The sequence below is a fragment of the Leptonychotes weddellii genome, chromosome 16 (assembly GCF_054177405.1).
Source record: "Leptonychotes weddellii isolate Sample4059 chromosome 16, ASM5417740v2, whole genome shotgun sequence".
NCBI classification, from domain to species: domain Eukaryota; kingdom Metazoa; phylum Chordata; class Mammalia; order Carnivora; family Phocidae; genus Leptonychotes; species Leptonychotes weddellii.
Genome location: NC_138384.1, coordinates 8,878,439 through 8,892,393, shown reverse-complemented (window position 1 = coordinate 8,892,393; position 13,955 = coordinate 8,878,439). Strand labels below are relative to the sequence as shown.

At 44.5% G+C, this 13,955-nt stretch overlaps 1 protein-coding gene across 5 annotated transcripts in view; it reads left to right on the top strand.

The window, feature by feature from the left end:
• Positions 1-13,955, top strand: part of WWOX (WW domain containing oxidoreductase) — a 918,520-nt gene that overhangs the window by 39,121 nt on the left and 865,444 nt on the right. For all 5 annotated transcript variants that reach the window (XR_014140793.1, XM_081806336.1, XM_081806335.1 and 2 more), the window contains exon 5: positions 11,719-11,825. Coding sequence is in view for 4 of the 5 variants with exons in the window: in XM_081806336.1 (XP_081662462.1) it covers positions 11,719-11,825 (107 nt within the window). In the remaining variant the exon portion in view is untranslated. The remainder of the gene's footprint in view (positions 1-11,718; positions 11,826-13,955) is intronic.

The window sequence follows — 13,955 nt, the reverse complement described above, 5'->3', positions numbered from 1 at the left end:
TAATAGGGTCTCTAAGATGTTACATGCTTGAGGGGCAGGCTGCATGTTTGAGCCAAATAAAAAATCTCGTTGTGCATGCTTCCTCCAGCTATCAATCCTAGGAGGGCAAATCTCCGTTGGAATCTTTTGTAGCTGCTCCCCGGTTGCGCTGGCTCTGACTGCTGGGAACCTAGACCCCTCGAGGCGCTCAGTTTGCACAGAAACTCTATGCAAGCCGGAGTCCTCTCTTAGGGCCCACATGTCTTTACTTGGAGCATTCTCTCTCCTTTTTTGAAATGGAGTTAAGCCTAATCCCTAATCATGCATATTACCTATGTGGGGGCCCCTACTGGGACCCTCTTGGCCCAGAGGCAGCAGTGGTAAGAGGGGGGCCAAACACAGATTTACAGCTAGCTGCATCTCCAAGAGTCAGGCAGAATCAGCCTTAGCTGGAAGGCGCCCTGCGCATCTCTGACATTCATGCCAAGCAGGTGCCTGATCACAGCTGATGGTTAGATTACACATTTACTGGGAGGTATAGATTTTAAAATTGGTGTGTTTTACCAATCCCTCATCATGGTATTCCAAAACAGTGTTATCAAACTCAAAACTTCCCTTTTCCCCTTGTGAGTGAGACTGATTTTGTTGAAGCAGATCTCAGCTTAAAAAATGGCAGAGAAATGGGGAATTTCTTTTACAAATCGTATGTCCCTTGGGGACCCAGGCACTGTAATCACCGAGTGTGTTATCAAAAACATAAGTGTGAAACTAGGAAAGGTTCTTTGTGCTTTGTTGTGTGTGCAGCCTGGCTTGTGGAAGGAAGTGAGGAGCTTTGTGTACTTCCTCTTCTGAAGCCGGTGTCGCCCGTACCTTCCACACGGGACGCTGGGGACTGTTTGACGATTGCAAGAGGACTCACCTGAAGTAGCAACTTCCTTTACAAAAATAATTTCTTTTCCAAGTCGAAATGAGATAGTATCAGCATTTGTGTCTTCAAAAAGCAAAGAAACAAAACACACACACACACACATCCAAGCCCGTTATATTTTATAAAAAATAAAAAAAGCAATTATATTAAAGATTATAGGATGGTCTGGGTTACATAGATTACCTAGGGTGCTTTTTCCTTCATGACTACAAGGTAAGGATTATCCTTAGGTGTTTTTTTTAATTAGGTGTTTTTTCATTAAATTCAGCCTGCTCGAAAGTACAGTACGCTTCATCTCCTTATCGTACATTTTGAGCAAATGTTTCTTTTTTTTTTATTCTTATGTTAATGCCCATACATTACATCATTAGTTTTTGATGTAGTGTTCCATGATTCATTGTTTGTGCATAACACCCAGTGCTCCATGCAGAATGTGCCCCCCTCAATACCCATCACCAGGCTAACCCATCCTCCCACCCCCCTCCCCTCTAGAACCCTCAGTTTGTTTTTCAGAGTCCATCGTCTCTCATGGTTCGTCTATCCCTCCGATTTCCCCCCCTTCATTCTTCCCTTGAGCAAATGTTTCATTTAATAATTGCTCCCTAACCCATCGCAGTAGAGTCCAGTGACTGGTTTTGTCCCCGCGCGAGAAGGAGTTGGCGGCGTCTGACTTGAGCACAGGCCATGGTGGACCCAGAGAGCAGAGTTAGCAGGCCCGTCTCCCGCCGCAGCTGGCTTCAACAATGCAACCTCAATCGTACTTCCCAGAAGTTGCATCTTAAAACGTTATAAGCGGTGGAGAATGAAAGTCAATTTGGACACTTCTTTTTTTTTTTATTTTTTTTTAATTCTTATGTTAATCCCCATACATTACATCATTAGTTTTAGATGTAGTGTTCCATGATTCATTGTTTGTGCATAACACCCAGTGCTCCATGCAGAATGTGCCCTCCTCAATACCCATTACCAGGCTAACCCATCCTCCCACCCCCTCCCCTCTAGAACCCTCAGTTTGTTTTTCAGAGTCAATTTGGACACTTCTAAAGTGAGCCACAAAAAACTGCTGAATTTTCCCAGCGTGGTGTTCTGAGCACCTCCACATGACCTTGGGAGCATAAAGAATTTAATCTTTTCAAAGAGGCCAAGTAATATGCTACTTTTTAGAAAGTGAGAGCCAAGGTCGATCTGGAAAAAAAAAAAGTTGTGGGGGGGTGGTGCTTGAATTAGAAGGCTCACACTGAAGATGCAGGCTGGAGCAGGCTTTCCATTTCTGGAAGCTCTCAATGGAATGGAGAAGTTTTTTTTTTTTTTTTTTCTTTTCTTTTTTTTTTCCCTCTTCTTTCAGACAATCCCTTCCTAACCACTTCTTAATTGACAGGAGTGGAAAATGCCTTGGGAGATAGGCTGGTGCTGGCCCCATTGGTTTTTGAGAAAGTAAAAGAAAGGGGTCTTTTTCTGGATAAGTGCGTGTGGTTCCCTGGTGGCCTCCCTGTTTGCTCTGCATCATAAAGAAGCCTGTCTTGAGCAGACTGCAGAGTGACTGAGGCCTCGGTCTTGAAAGGAAATCCTGGCCCAGCTGTGAAAACAATGAACTGCTCGGTAACATAATCCGGCGTGCTTGCAGATTCAGGGTTAGGTTCTCTCCTCTTGAAGTGGCTATACATTAATCCATCAAAGTGAAAAAGGCCAAACTTCAGGGTAAACCTTTCCACTTGCAAACAGCAGAGACACTTTGGTTCTCTTAGTAATACTGCTGTGCGTGTGGCATTAAAGCAGTGACACCATGGGAGTGTGTGTGTGTGTGTGTGTGTGTGATTTGTTAGTTATAAAAGTTTTGCCCTCTGAAGAGCATAAACGTGGGCCAAATCCCACGTCCTGGGTTTGAGATTCTAGAGCTGTCGTGTTCTTCCCTGTATTAGTGCCAGTGAGTGAGAGAGGCTGTATCGCCTCGAGAGCCTTAAAAAGAGATACAGGTTTCTACATCTAAGAAGCTGGATTTAAGAATTTTTTTTTTTTTTTTAACTGGGAAGCCTTTGTTTTTTTGTTTCTTCTGTTTCATGCTGTTTTATTTGTCTTCCTGAGGATCTGGCCTGTGTTTATAAAAGTACTATGTATGCTTTGTTAAAAAATCCGGTGTGGCATCACTTTCTTCTTGAATCGGCGGGGAGGTCTTTGTCTTTGGCCTTCATAAAGTCTCCTCTCTAAACTTCAGCACTGTAGCCTTTCAGAAATGAAAGAAGAAACTCGAGCATGACTTGTAATGGCTAGGGTGTTAAGACCATCCCTTGTAAAAGGACTTAACTGGTTGAAAGCGCAGAGGCAGGGTTCAATTAAGTCTGTACTTGTACGTTGTTGACCTTGGAAAATGTGGAGAGAGACGTTATTTCTGCGGATTAGTTATCCCATCTGGTAGGCCTTACGCGGAGAACTGTTTGTGAAAGCAAAGGATGGTGTTAATTCTGAGCCCTGTGATGAAATATTAAGTAAGAGAGAAGGTAATTTGATAATGCATCACAGTTTGGGGACAGATTCCATTAAGTAAGTATGTTTATATACTCAAGTAGCTGAAGAGGCCTAGGTCCTTTGCCTTGACAAGATGACACAGAAAAGAAATGGGCGTTGTTGGTAGGCTGTTGGCACTGAGGCCTGTGGCGTGGGGATCATTTCTGTCTTTCAGAAGGATGACAGCTTAGTAAGGTTTGGCTTAAATCCTACAAATGCCAAAAATGGAAACATACGTCGTAAGAGACACAAACAATAGGTTCTATCAGTCGGTGGAATAAGATACAGTACAGTCAGCAGACAGTTGGGCAGGTGAGTGGTGTTCCCAGTTGGGTTTTTCCTGTCCTCCAGGGGCTCCTCTGCGTGTGTGTGGCTTTGAACTCACCTGCCGTGGACTCAGGCCTCCGCACCTCCTGTTTGCCCTTTGATCTTGTGAGCGCCAGAACCCGCTGGGCCTGTGGTTCTCTCAGCGATACGACAGTGACGGTGACTGTCCTGGCGTTGCTGTATTTCCTGCAGCCCCGGGCACGGGGTGTAGTGGTGCTCCCGTGTTTTCCTCGCTTTCTTCTTTGGTCCTTCTCTAAAAACCAGGATGCTAGAAAGTACCGTATTCTCTTCCCTTTCTCCCTTGCCTCGCTCTCTCTCTGTTAAAGCTTGTAAAGGCCTGTAAATGATCAGACGCATTCCGTCGTTCACTTGTAGTCTTACTCTTACACGTGTACGCGTGTGTGCTAAAAACGGAAATAGCATCTGTGTGGGCAAATGCAAATGAGTCTTCCCAGCCCCTGGCCAATAGCTCATGTGCCCAGGGGGTCAGTGTTAGTGCAAATGTAGACACACACCACCCCTCCCTTCGTGTGTAGCCGAGGAGATCACCCATGCATGCCGTTCTGCACTTTGATTTCTTTTTTCCTTCATAACATAGCAGGAGATGTTTCCCCTCTCTTGTGTCACCTGGTTCTGTTTGACTACAGCATGGCCCTTTGTTCTTGGCGTGCCACTGATTCACTTCACATAATTGTTGGGACATTTAGAGGGGCTCCCGTTTTTTGGCTGTCGCAAGCAGTGCTTGTTGAACATTCCTCTCGCGTGTTTGCTCCCGTGGGCAAGTGTATTTGTAGGACACGTTTCTGGATGGGGAACAACTGGGTGAAAGGCCATGTGCACTTTGATGGAGATAGCCCAGTTGCCCCCAAAGATGTTGGGTCACTTTGTATTCCCCTGCTTCCCCCCACCGTTAATATATGTGGTTGCCCTGGTTCGCCCACACCCTGACCTGCATGGACCCTGCTCCATCGAGTTGCCCTTACAAAGCTGTCTTCACTGGGGCTGCCCCGGACCATGTTTAATCACAGTCTCTTTGGGCTCTTTTCTCTCTGCGATTCCTAACACGTGGGAGTTGGATGCACTGTCATTGGCAGGTCGGGTGAGAACTTACCTAGCCAGCCCAGCGGCAGCACAGCAGGCAGCCTGGGGTCCGTCTTGTCTCTTGAGAGATTCCAGGTAGTCACTCGGAATTGATTCTGTAGTTACGGAAAAGTTCCGGCCTCAGCGTTATACTGCCCCAAGCACTGTAGTGCAGCCTGGCCGTATATCAAGAAGATATCCCATGTGAACGGGCCGTTTCCTGCCTCCGTATCCCCATCTCTCAAATTGGTGTCTGTCTTTGGTAAATATTTATATTTGAGGCCTGTTTATGTTGTGAGGGGTATTTAGGAACCTCTCTATAGGACTTGTTACCAGCTGTGTATACCACACACATTTAAAAGCAGGGCAGGTTATGACTCACTTTCCCCTGGAGAGGCCTGGATAGTCTTGTAATTTATTAAGAGCTGGCAGTTGCAGTGAGAATGGAGTGGGTGTGATTTCTGACGCTTTGGAACTCAGGACTACGGGATTGGAACGGCGTGGAAGGTAAACGTGATCGGTCAGGCGATTCAGGCAGCCACAGAAACAGCGGTGTGAGTTATCTGGTCCCTGCACTTGTGGCGTTGACCTTGGCAGTGATGGCCAGTGCGTATCCTCGAACTTCCCCCGAGATATGCCCTCAGAGCGTTCGATTTCAGTGTTCCCGTAGCTTCGTTTACGTGAATCAGATGGGTTTGGGAAGTATGGTCCTTGTACTTACAGGGAGGATGTGGGAGATGCTGAAAGCAGTGGTTTATTAACACGAAAATTGTCCCCAAATTTGAATTTCCCCCAAATCTAACTCAGGATGAAGGCTTCTCTTCTTGTTCTGTACCTGATGGTAGAGCTCCGGGTGGGGCGAGTTGGCTGGTGCTGGAATGTTCCGCAACTTGTTGATTGTTTCTCAAGATTGCTTTAGTGGTGCGTTGGGGGGTGGAGGATCACCATCTTCTTGGCCTTTTAATTGTGTGCAGTTACAAGTAACATTTGTCTCCAGTGTTTCTCAATTATAAATTAATAATAACAACCCATTAAAAATTACGGGTGTTGTAAGCCCCGACTCCTTTGGGCATCTTAATAAAAATGATAATTAAAACCATAATTTACAGTAAATGGGGACACTGCCCAAGTAAATCCACAATATGGAGAAAATTAAAAAACTCAAACCAGAAGGAGCCTTCCCAGTGTCGGGGAAAGAACCGGCCTTATTCTTAGCTCCTACTTGATTGGAGACTTTGTGGGGACTGGGTTCCCACCCTGATGTCCTTTGTGCCTGAGGAATCTGTGACTCTGTCCACACCTATCCGTCCTGCCAGTGAGTCTCACCAGGTGAGGTCACCTGCTTCGTCTGCCCCCTCCACCACCACACACAAACCCGGTCCTCCTTTGTAGTCACTGCCTGGATCAGTCAACCAGTGGCCAGCCTCTCATGTGGCCAGGCCGGCGTCTTTGGAGACTTGCTGTGCCCCCTCAGACATAGACTCAGACTGTCATCAGGCTTTGGAGAGCTTTGCTTCCCGAATTATTTTCTCATTTTTCCCTTACCTGTTCAGCCTCAGAGGGTACCTCATCCCCTCCTGGCTGGTCACAAGGCTTCAGTGTCTTCAGCTCAGTCACTTTCTGCATGACCACCAGAAGTATCTTAAATGGATGGAATAATAATTATTATAACTATATAATATGTGTAACTATATAATATGTAATTATGTAGTTATAATACTGATTGTAATTACTGTTATTGACAGCGCTGCTCCCTGTTGCCTGCCAGGGCCCCACAGTTTCTGCTTATTGGACAGGTGTTCATTTCCCATCCGGTTCCCTATTCTTCCTTCACATGGGGCCTCTCGCCAATCCATGATCTTGTCTTGCCATGTATCCAGCCTTTCTTTTTTATGTCCTCTGGTCACAGCATAGCTCTCGCCCACAGTTTCTGCTACCGCTCAGTGGCATTTGGGAAATGCCAAGAAGGTGGGTCACAAAACGTGCACCACATATATCCTAATTCCTGCGGGTCCCTGAGTTGTCACCCTGTGTTGCTTTGTGTAGGGTTGAGCGCTGCTGCTAGGCCTTCCGGGGGGTAGCTGGCGTCCTGATCTTCTTATGCCTGACTGAGTGGGGCTTGACAGGGTTTCAGTCAAATCTTGAGCAGGTCAGTGTGACACATTCTTTGAGGTGCAACAATTCGGATGTGAAAATTCTGATTGTGGCAGTTTTGTGGCAAGGCTGGAGCATTGTCTCTAGCGTGAATCTTACCTGTATAATGTGCGTCTGAGCATCAGATGCCCGCAGTGGTCTGGCAGGTGAAGTCAGCAGCATGGGTGGTGACCGGGGCCAACAGGAGGGCACAGACCCCATGTCTCTAGCCTGTGGCAACCGTGGGATGGGGGCCCAGTGTGGTCCACTTGTAAGCTTTTTCAGAGATGTTGGACATCCGCCCTTAGATATGTCATTTTCTGGGCTTTTAATGCTGGTAACTAATTCATATGAGGAAAGAAGGGAGGAAGAGAGGGTGGGAGGTGGAAGAGGGGAGGAAGGAAAGGAAGGGAGAGGAGGAGGGAGGGAAACAATGTTTGAGCTGAACAAAACAGGCCACGGGTTTGATTTATCCCGTGATCACCAGCCTGTAACCTTCATTCTTGAGAATGAAAACTTGTGTGAGACAAGCGGGTATTTAGTATTTTTTTGGGGGGGGGGATATGTTTTCCCTTTTATGGTACTTTAATGTTTGTATGCAAAGCTTAAAACTCGACAGCAAGATATTAAACCTTCGTGGCCACTTAATCTTCCTGATTGGATCAGATGTAACAAGGGCTGGAAAGCAGATGCTGCCCGTTGTTCTAAAATGTCTTCTATTTTCTTTATATTATTAGCTTTAAGTATTCTTCTGAACGCACTCACCACCTCCATGCAGTTAAGCTGGTTCAATTTAAACATTGTCATAAAGTTAATTTTTTATAAGATGAATCAGGTTATTAAATTTAGTAAACCATTGCTTTCATTGTTTTGCACAAACTTCGGCACTCTGCAGAATTGGCTCAGCACTACTACATTTAGCTAATTAAGCTGGTCATCAGCCGTGGTATTAGGAGCATGAGGGATGCTATTCTCAGGTATTAGGAGCATGAGGGATGCTATTCTACCTACTTGAGCAGTAGGTAGCATTATTAAACTTTTTTTTTCTTTTCTTTTTCTTTCTTTCTTTTTTTTTTTCCTTCATAAAACTCCACACTCTAGAGATACGGTTTACTAGGAGAGTGTTATTATCCTTCCTGTTAAACCTTCATCTTTTGAAATATCCATGCTTTGGTTTTGGCTCCAAAGGCACTTGTAAAGGATAAGAAAATGGAGCTATCTCTCACAGCTTTTAAAAGGAGACCCGCAACGTGTAACGTGTTGCTCAGATAAGGGAAGACGTAAGAGCCAGAGGGTCATTTTACGCGACGCAGGTAGATGGCTGAACTGTAACCACAGGCAGGGATTCTGTGAAACAGAGAGGGTGCAGACTTGTGGCTGCAGCCTGATGCTGTCATCACGTCGGGCGCCTTCCTTTTTGTAATAAAAAGTCCTTTGCCGTAGGTCATTTTGTCAACTGAGATAGTGTGACTTAAACAGGTTTGTTTGGGAAGATAAATTTTTTTTTTTTTTAAGGATTTTATTTATTTGACAGAGAGGGACACAGTGAAAGAGGGAACACAAGCAGAGGGAGTGGGAGAGGGAGAAGCAGGCTTCCTGCCGAGCAGGGAGCCCGATGTGGGGCTCGATCCCAGGACCCTGGGATCACGACCTGAGCCGAAGGCAGACGCTTAACGACTGAGCCACCCAGGCGCCCCTGGGAAAATAAATTTTGATAGGAAACGGACATGCTCTTCCCCACGGATTTCTAGCTGGTGTCATTCAAAACCGCTGTGAGCCCTGTCTTTGCAGGATCTTAATAATTATTCATTGTTAAAAAAGGAAGTCAGAGGGCCATCAATGTTGTTTGAAACAACTTGGATTGTTTTGCAGTAGTCCAGAATTGTAGCCTACGAACAACCTATACGACCCTGGCAGGTATTTGTTGAATCCCACTGGGTGTTAGTCCCATGGGACACAGGGATCAAAAAGGCACAGATTCTAAGGAGTTTATATTTGAACTTCTAAATTCAATAGATGGAGCCTCGGGGTCAGCCTGGCCCTGCATTGTCTCCATGCCCTCTCGGCCCCTTAAAAAGATGGTTGCTAACGAATGACCAAGCATTGTGTCCGCCATCTTTCCCAACATCATTTTTTTTTTTCTTTTTCTATCCTCTGTTGAAAATGTGATGAAAAATATTATTGATAATTGCTCTGACCTGGACATTTCGCAGGGACGCAGAGTCCACCATCTCAACAAGATCTTCTGGGAGTGCAGGTGAAGTCATTTTTGGCCACTTTACGTTCCCTCCATATGGCCGTCAGCATTTCATTAGTCTGATTGATGTAGCACATCAGTCAGCAAGATTTCGTCCTATGCCTGTCCCCATCCACCCCCGCTGAGCTACAAAACCTGGTGTTTTACTTCTTGCCTCAAGAAGATACAGCTTCAGCCTGCTTTCATTACATACACCAAGGAGGTTGCAAACTGATGTAGATGTTAAGTATTTCAGATCGGAATTCCTTTGGGCATCATGTTAGCATCAGATTCAAGTATAGGATGTTGTCCTTAGATAATGGTAAAGTGAATATCTCGGGATATAGAACTTGGCATTATCTGAAAAATAACTCAAGTTATCTCAACAGTGAAGTTCACGTGTGTTCCAGAGCCAATATTCACACAAATGGAATGGTGGGTCTTGTAGCTAATTTCTTCAAATTCTGGTTGATATTAAAGCCAGTCAGCTCTTGGGTTGCTGCTGGGAGCAGATCGAGGAGAGATTGTTAACTTTTCAGTTGTAATGACTGTGCTGTATTTGATAGATCATACAAATCACAGAGGAGACACAGGAACTTTACACCAAAGATATTGTAAAGAATGGGAATTAACACTTGTTTTCCACCTACTTTTGTTATATTAGGCTCTTAGTGTAAGTTAACTACTTACTCCTCATTTTAAGAAAAGATCTCTGAGTTTCTGACGGGGTTAAAGGCATAGTCCACAGCTTATAAATAGCTAGAGCTGGGGTCAACATTGGTATGTCAAACTCCTGAGTTTGAGTTTCCCACTGTGATCTGTGCTGGCTTCCCCCGAGAGCTAGTTTATATAAATAGACTGGCCTCCATGAAGATTAGATATATGGAAGATATGAATGAGTGAACTTTGCTAGACTCTTTCACATGGCAATCTCCGTAAGATAATGGTACTCTGATTTTGTGTACATATAAACAGTATCTTGGAAACAGTCATCTGTGGTCATTTGACATGGCTTTGGCTGAATCACATTGCTGCTCCCTCTAGTAGGACTGATTGGTTTGTTGTTTGGTGCAGTCGTGTGGTCTTCCATGCAGCTTACAAGAGGTGCCTGAGAGCAGTGGTGTAGGCTTTAGGCTCTGGAATTAGACTTTATAAGGGTTCTAGTTGTTCCACATTCTTGCCAATGTTTGGTCTGGTCATTTTAATGTTTAGCCATTGTAGTAATGGGAATGTAGTAGTATCTAATTGAATCTTTTTAATTTTATTATTATTTTTTTAATCTCATTGTATCTTTACACTTCCCTAATGACTAAAGAGTTTGAGGCTTATAAAACAGTTGGGTTTTTTTGCTTTTTCTATTATGTGGAAGAATTTTTGGAAGATAGGTGTTTTTATTTTCTTAAATGTTTGGTAGCCTTTCTGTTCAAAACATGGATCCAGAGTTTTCATTTTGAGGCTTTTCTTTAAATATATAGAATTTTTCCTAGATTATGCATTGTTATTATCAACAGAGTAATTCTACGTATTCCAAAATTTGCAAGCTATTATTGTTATTTCGATTTTTCCATAAACTTACCTTTGTGTTACTCCTTGTTACTTTCTGCACCTCCAGATTTCGAGGGTCGTTTTCCTCCTGCTTGAAGAGCATCCTTGAATGTCTCCTCTAGGCCAGATCTGGCCATAGATGGTGACATAGCCTCTCAGCTTTTCCTTTGTCTTGTTTGGTTTGTTTAAAAATTTGTTCACCTTTACTTTTGAAGAATACCTTCACTGGGCATGGCAGCACCAAAGCTGGCTCATCTCTCTTGGCTTTCCCGCTTTTCCAGGTCCCCAAATCCTCAGTCATAGTGTCCCTCTGTGCCTTCAAGGATGTGTGCATGTGTGTGCATGTGTGTTGTTTGGTCTAGCTCTTCTAATTGTTCTCAGTGGGAGGGTGGGTGTAAGAACCCCAGGCTGCCATTTTTGGATGCGTGTAGCACAGTGCAGAGTGCATTGTCCAGAATATAATAAAAGTGTTGTATGTTTGTTTTCCTTTGCAGGTCTGTTTTTTCTTATTATAATGAGTGTGAACTCTTCAAGGGCAGTGGCCATGTCTGAGTCTTTATACATCCTTATTCTTTATATTTCACACAGGATCTTCTCACTAGGCGGTTGTTATATATGGTGGACTGTGCTGTGAGCTCTCCTATGGTTTGTCCTACGCCTTGGGGATGGTGTGTTCCTGGGCTAGGTTTTCTCAACCTCAACAGTGTTGACACTTCAGGCCAGATGATTCTTTGTTGTGGGCACTGTCCTGTGCTTTGTAGGGTATTTCGTAGCACCCCTGACCTTTACACACTAGAGGCCAGTAGCACCCTGTCCCCAGTCATGACCACTGAAAATGTCTCTAGACATTTGCAGCTGTCTACCAGGGGACAAATTGCCTCTGGCTGAGAGCCGCTGGGGCAATGTGCGCGGTGCTCAATAAAGGCCCTTCAGGTGAGTCAGTGTTTTGCATTGTGTCTTCTAATGTTGACTTTCCTTTAAACCATAGGGTTTGAAACTGCCAAGTCTTTTGCCCTCCATGGTGCACACGTGATCCTTGCCTGTAGGAATGTGACAAGGGCCAATGAAGCTGTGTCACAGATTTTAGGAGAATGGGTAAGTAAGCCCTTGACCATTTTTTTTTTTTAATTGTCAAATACACATGCTGGGATAAACACATGGAGGTTTTAGTGCAGTGCATAAAGTTTATTGCTCTTCAAATAACGTTTTCTTTATTTTTAAAGTCATATTCGCTGTGTTTATTTTATGAATGAAAGGACAGGCAAGCCTGTATCCATACATTGTTTATGGTTCATTGTCAATGTCATCTGCTTTATTAGTCAGAGGTTTGAGAATGTTCACTCATTCCTCTCATTTATTAAGAAAATAAAATGTGGTTAACGCCCATGCATACACCTAAGAGTTTGTTATGCTAATGGTTTTTAAGATTGGAAGGGGGTGGGCTTTAACCCTCTGTTTTTTACTTTTCGCTTTTCTCTCTCTGCGTGGATGTTGGTGCTGATACGTCTGTGCACAAACATTTATCGAAGGCCTGCAGTACTCTTGAGGCTGAGGATGTAGCATATCAAACAGAACAAAATCCCTGCCCTCCCTTGGGCTTACTGTCTAGGTACAGAGAAATGGACCATAAGGGATAATTAGATTTAATATTTAACACCCTGCCGGATTGTTATAAATGCAATGAAGCACAGTGAAGCAGAGAGATGGATGAACAGTTACAGTGTGGGCTATTTTAGTTTGGGTACTTAGCAGAGAACTCTCTGAAATGGTGACATTTGATGTAAGACTTGAATGAAGTGAAGTAGCAAGCTGCGTCAGTGTCGGGGACATGCTTTCTAAGTGGTGGGAACAGCATGTGCCAAGGCACAGAAGTAGGAGTGTGCCTGGAGGATTCAGGATCAGCAGGGAGGCCAGTGTGGCTGGAGCCAGATGGCAGGGGCAGAGGTGACAGAGGTGCTGCGGGGGTGTCCCTGCGGCCCCAGAGCCAGTGAGGAAGAGTGTATAGACTGTGTTCGTTTATTTGCTGGTCATTCACATGTTTATGACGTGTACCCTGTCATGGGTACTGGGGGCTATACTGTCTCTACAGCTTTTACCCCAAAGTGGAAGTCAGATTTAACCAAAAACACAGAAACATCAGTGTGAACCTGAAATGCTGGTACTAGGTACTAGGAAGTATGTAGTACTCCCAAACGGTGAATAAGGCCTGGAGGTGGGGGACATTTGGAGTCTCTGAGAAGGAAGCGACCTGGGGGAGGATGGAGAAGGTCAGACTGGGCAGAGGGAGTGGCCTGTGTGCGCATCCCTGGGAGGAGGAAGGGAAAGAGGAGGAGGAGACCCTCGTGTGGCTGTGAGCGGAGCATAAAGGGGGTTGGACAATCCTTCCCAACGCTGTCTTTGGTTTCTTCTTCTTTTTTATTTTTTTAATTTTTTTTTAAGATTTTATTTATTTGAGAGAGAGAATGAGAGACAGAGAGCACGAGAGGGAAGAGGGTCAGAGGGAGAAGCAGACCCCCCGCTGAGCAGGGAGCCCGATGCGGGACTCGATCCCGGGACTCCAGGATCATGACCTGAGCCGAAGGCAGTCGCTTAACCAACTGAGCCACCCAGGCGCCCTGTTTTCTTCTTCTTTTTTAAAGATTTATTTATTTGAGAGAGAGAGAGAGCAGGAGGGGCAGAGTGAGGGACAGAGAGAATCCAAAGCAGACTCCATGCTGGATGCAGATCCCGACAGGGGGCTCGATCTCAGGATCCTGAGATCACGTCCTGCGCCGAAACCAAGAGTCAGACGTGCCACCCAGGCTCCCCCCTCTCCTTTTTAAAATTTTTTTATTTTTTTTTATTAAAGATGTCTTCGTTTTCTGAACACTGTGGAAGATTTTTTGCCATTGGAAGAAACAGACCATGATTCCTTTAGGACAGTGTCTGGTGTTCTAGGCTAAAAAGTTATCAAAGTTAAGAAAAGGAAGATTTGTTTCTGCTTTTTTACAGTATATTTCAAATGAAATATTTCAAATTCAGTATATTTCAAATGAACCCTTGTCTTGAGTTCTCTGAATTCTTTGAGTTAAATTGAAAAAAAAAAATACAGGGCCCATTTTCTTTTGATGATCTTAGTATCCCTGTAATGCTTAAGTAATAGCCTGTATTAGGTGAGGTAGTAATCACCTTCAGAGATGTACAAGGCGAACAGATGGTAACATGTGCATAGGGTCTGAATCTTCA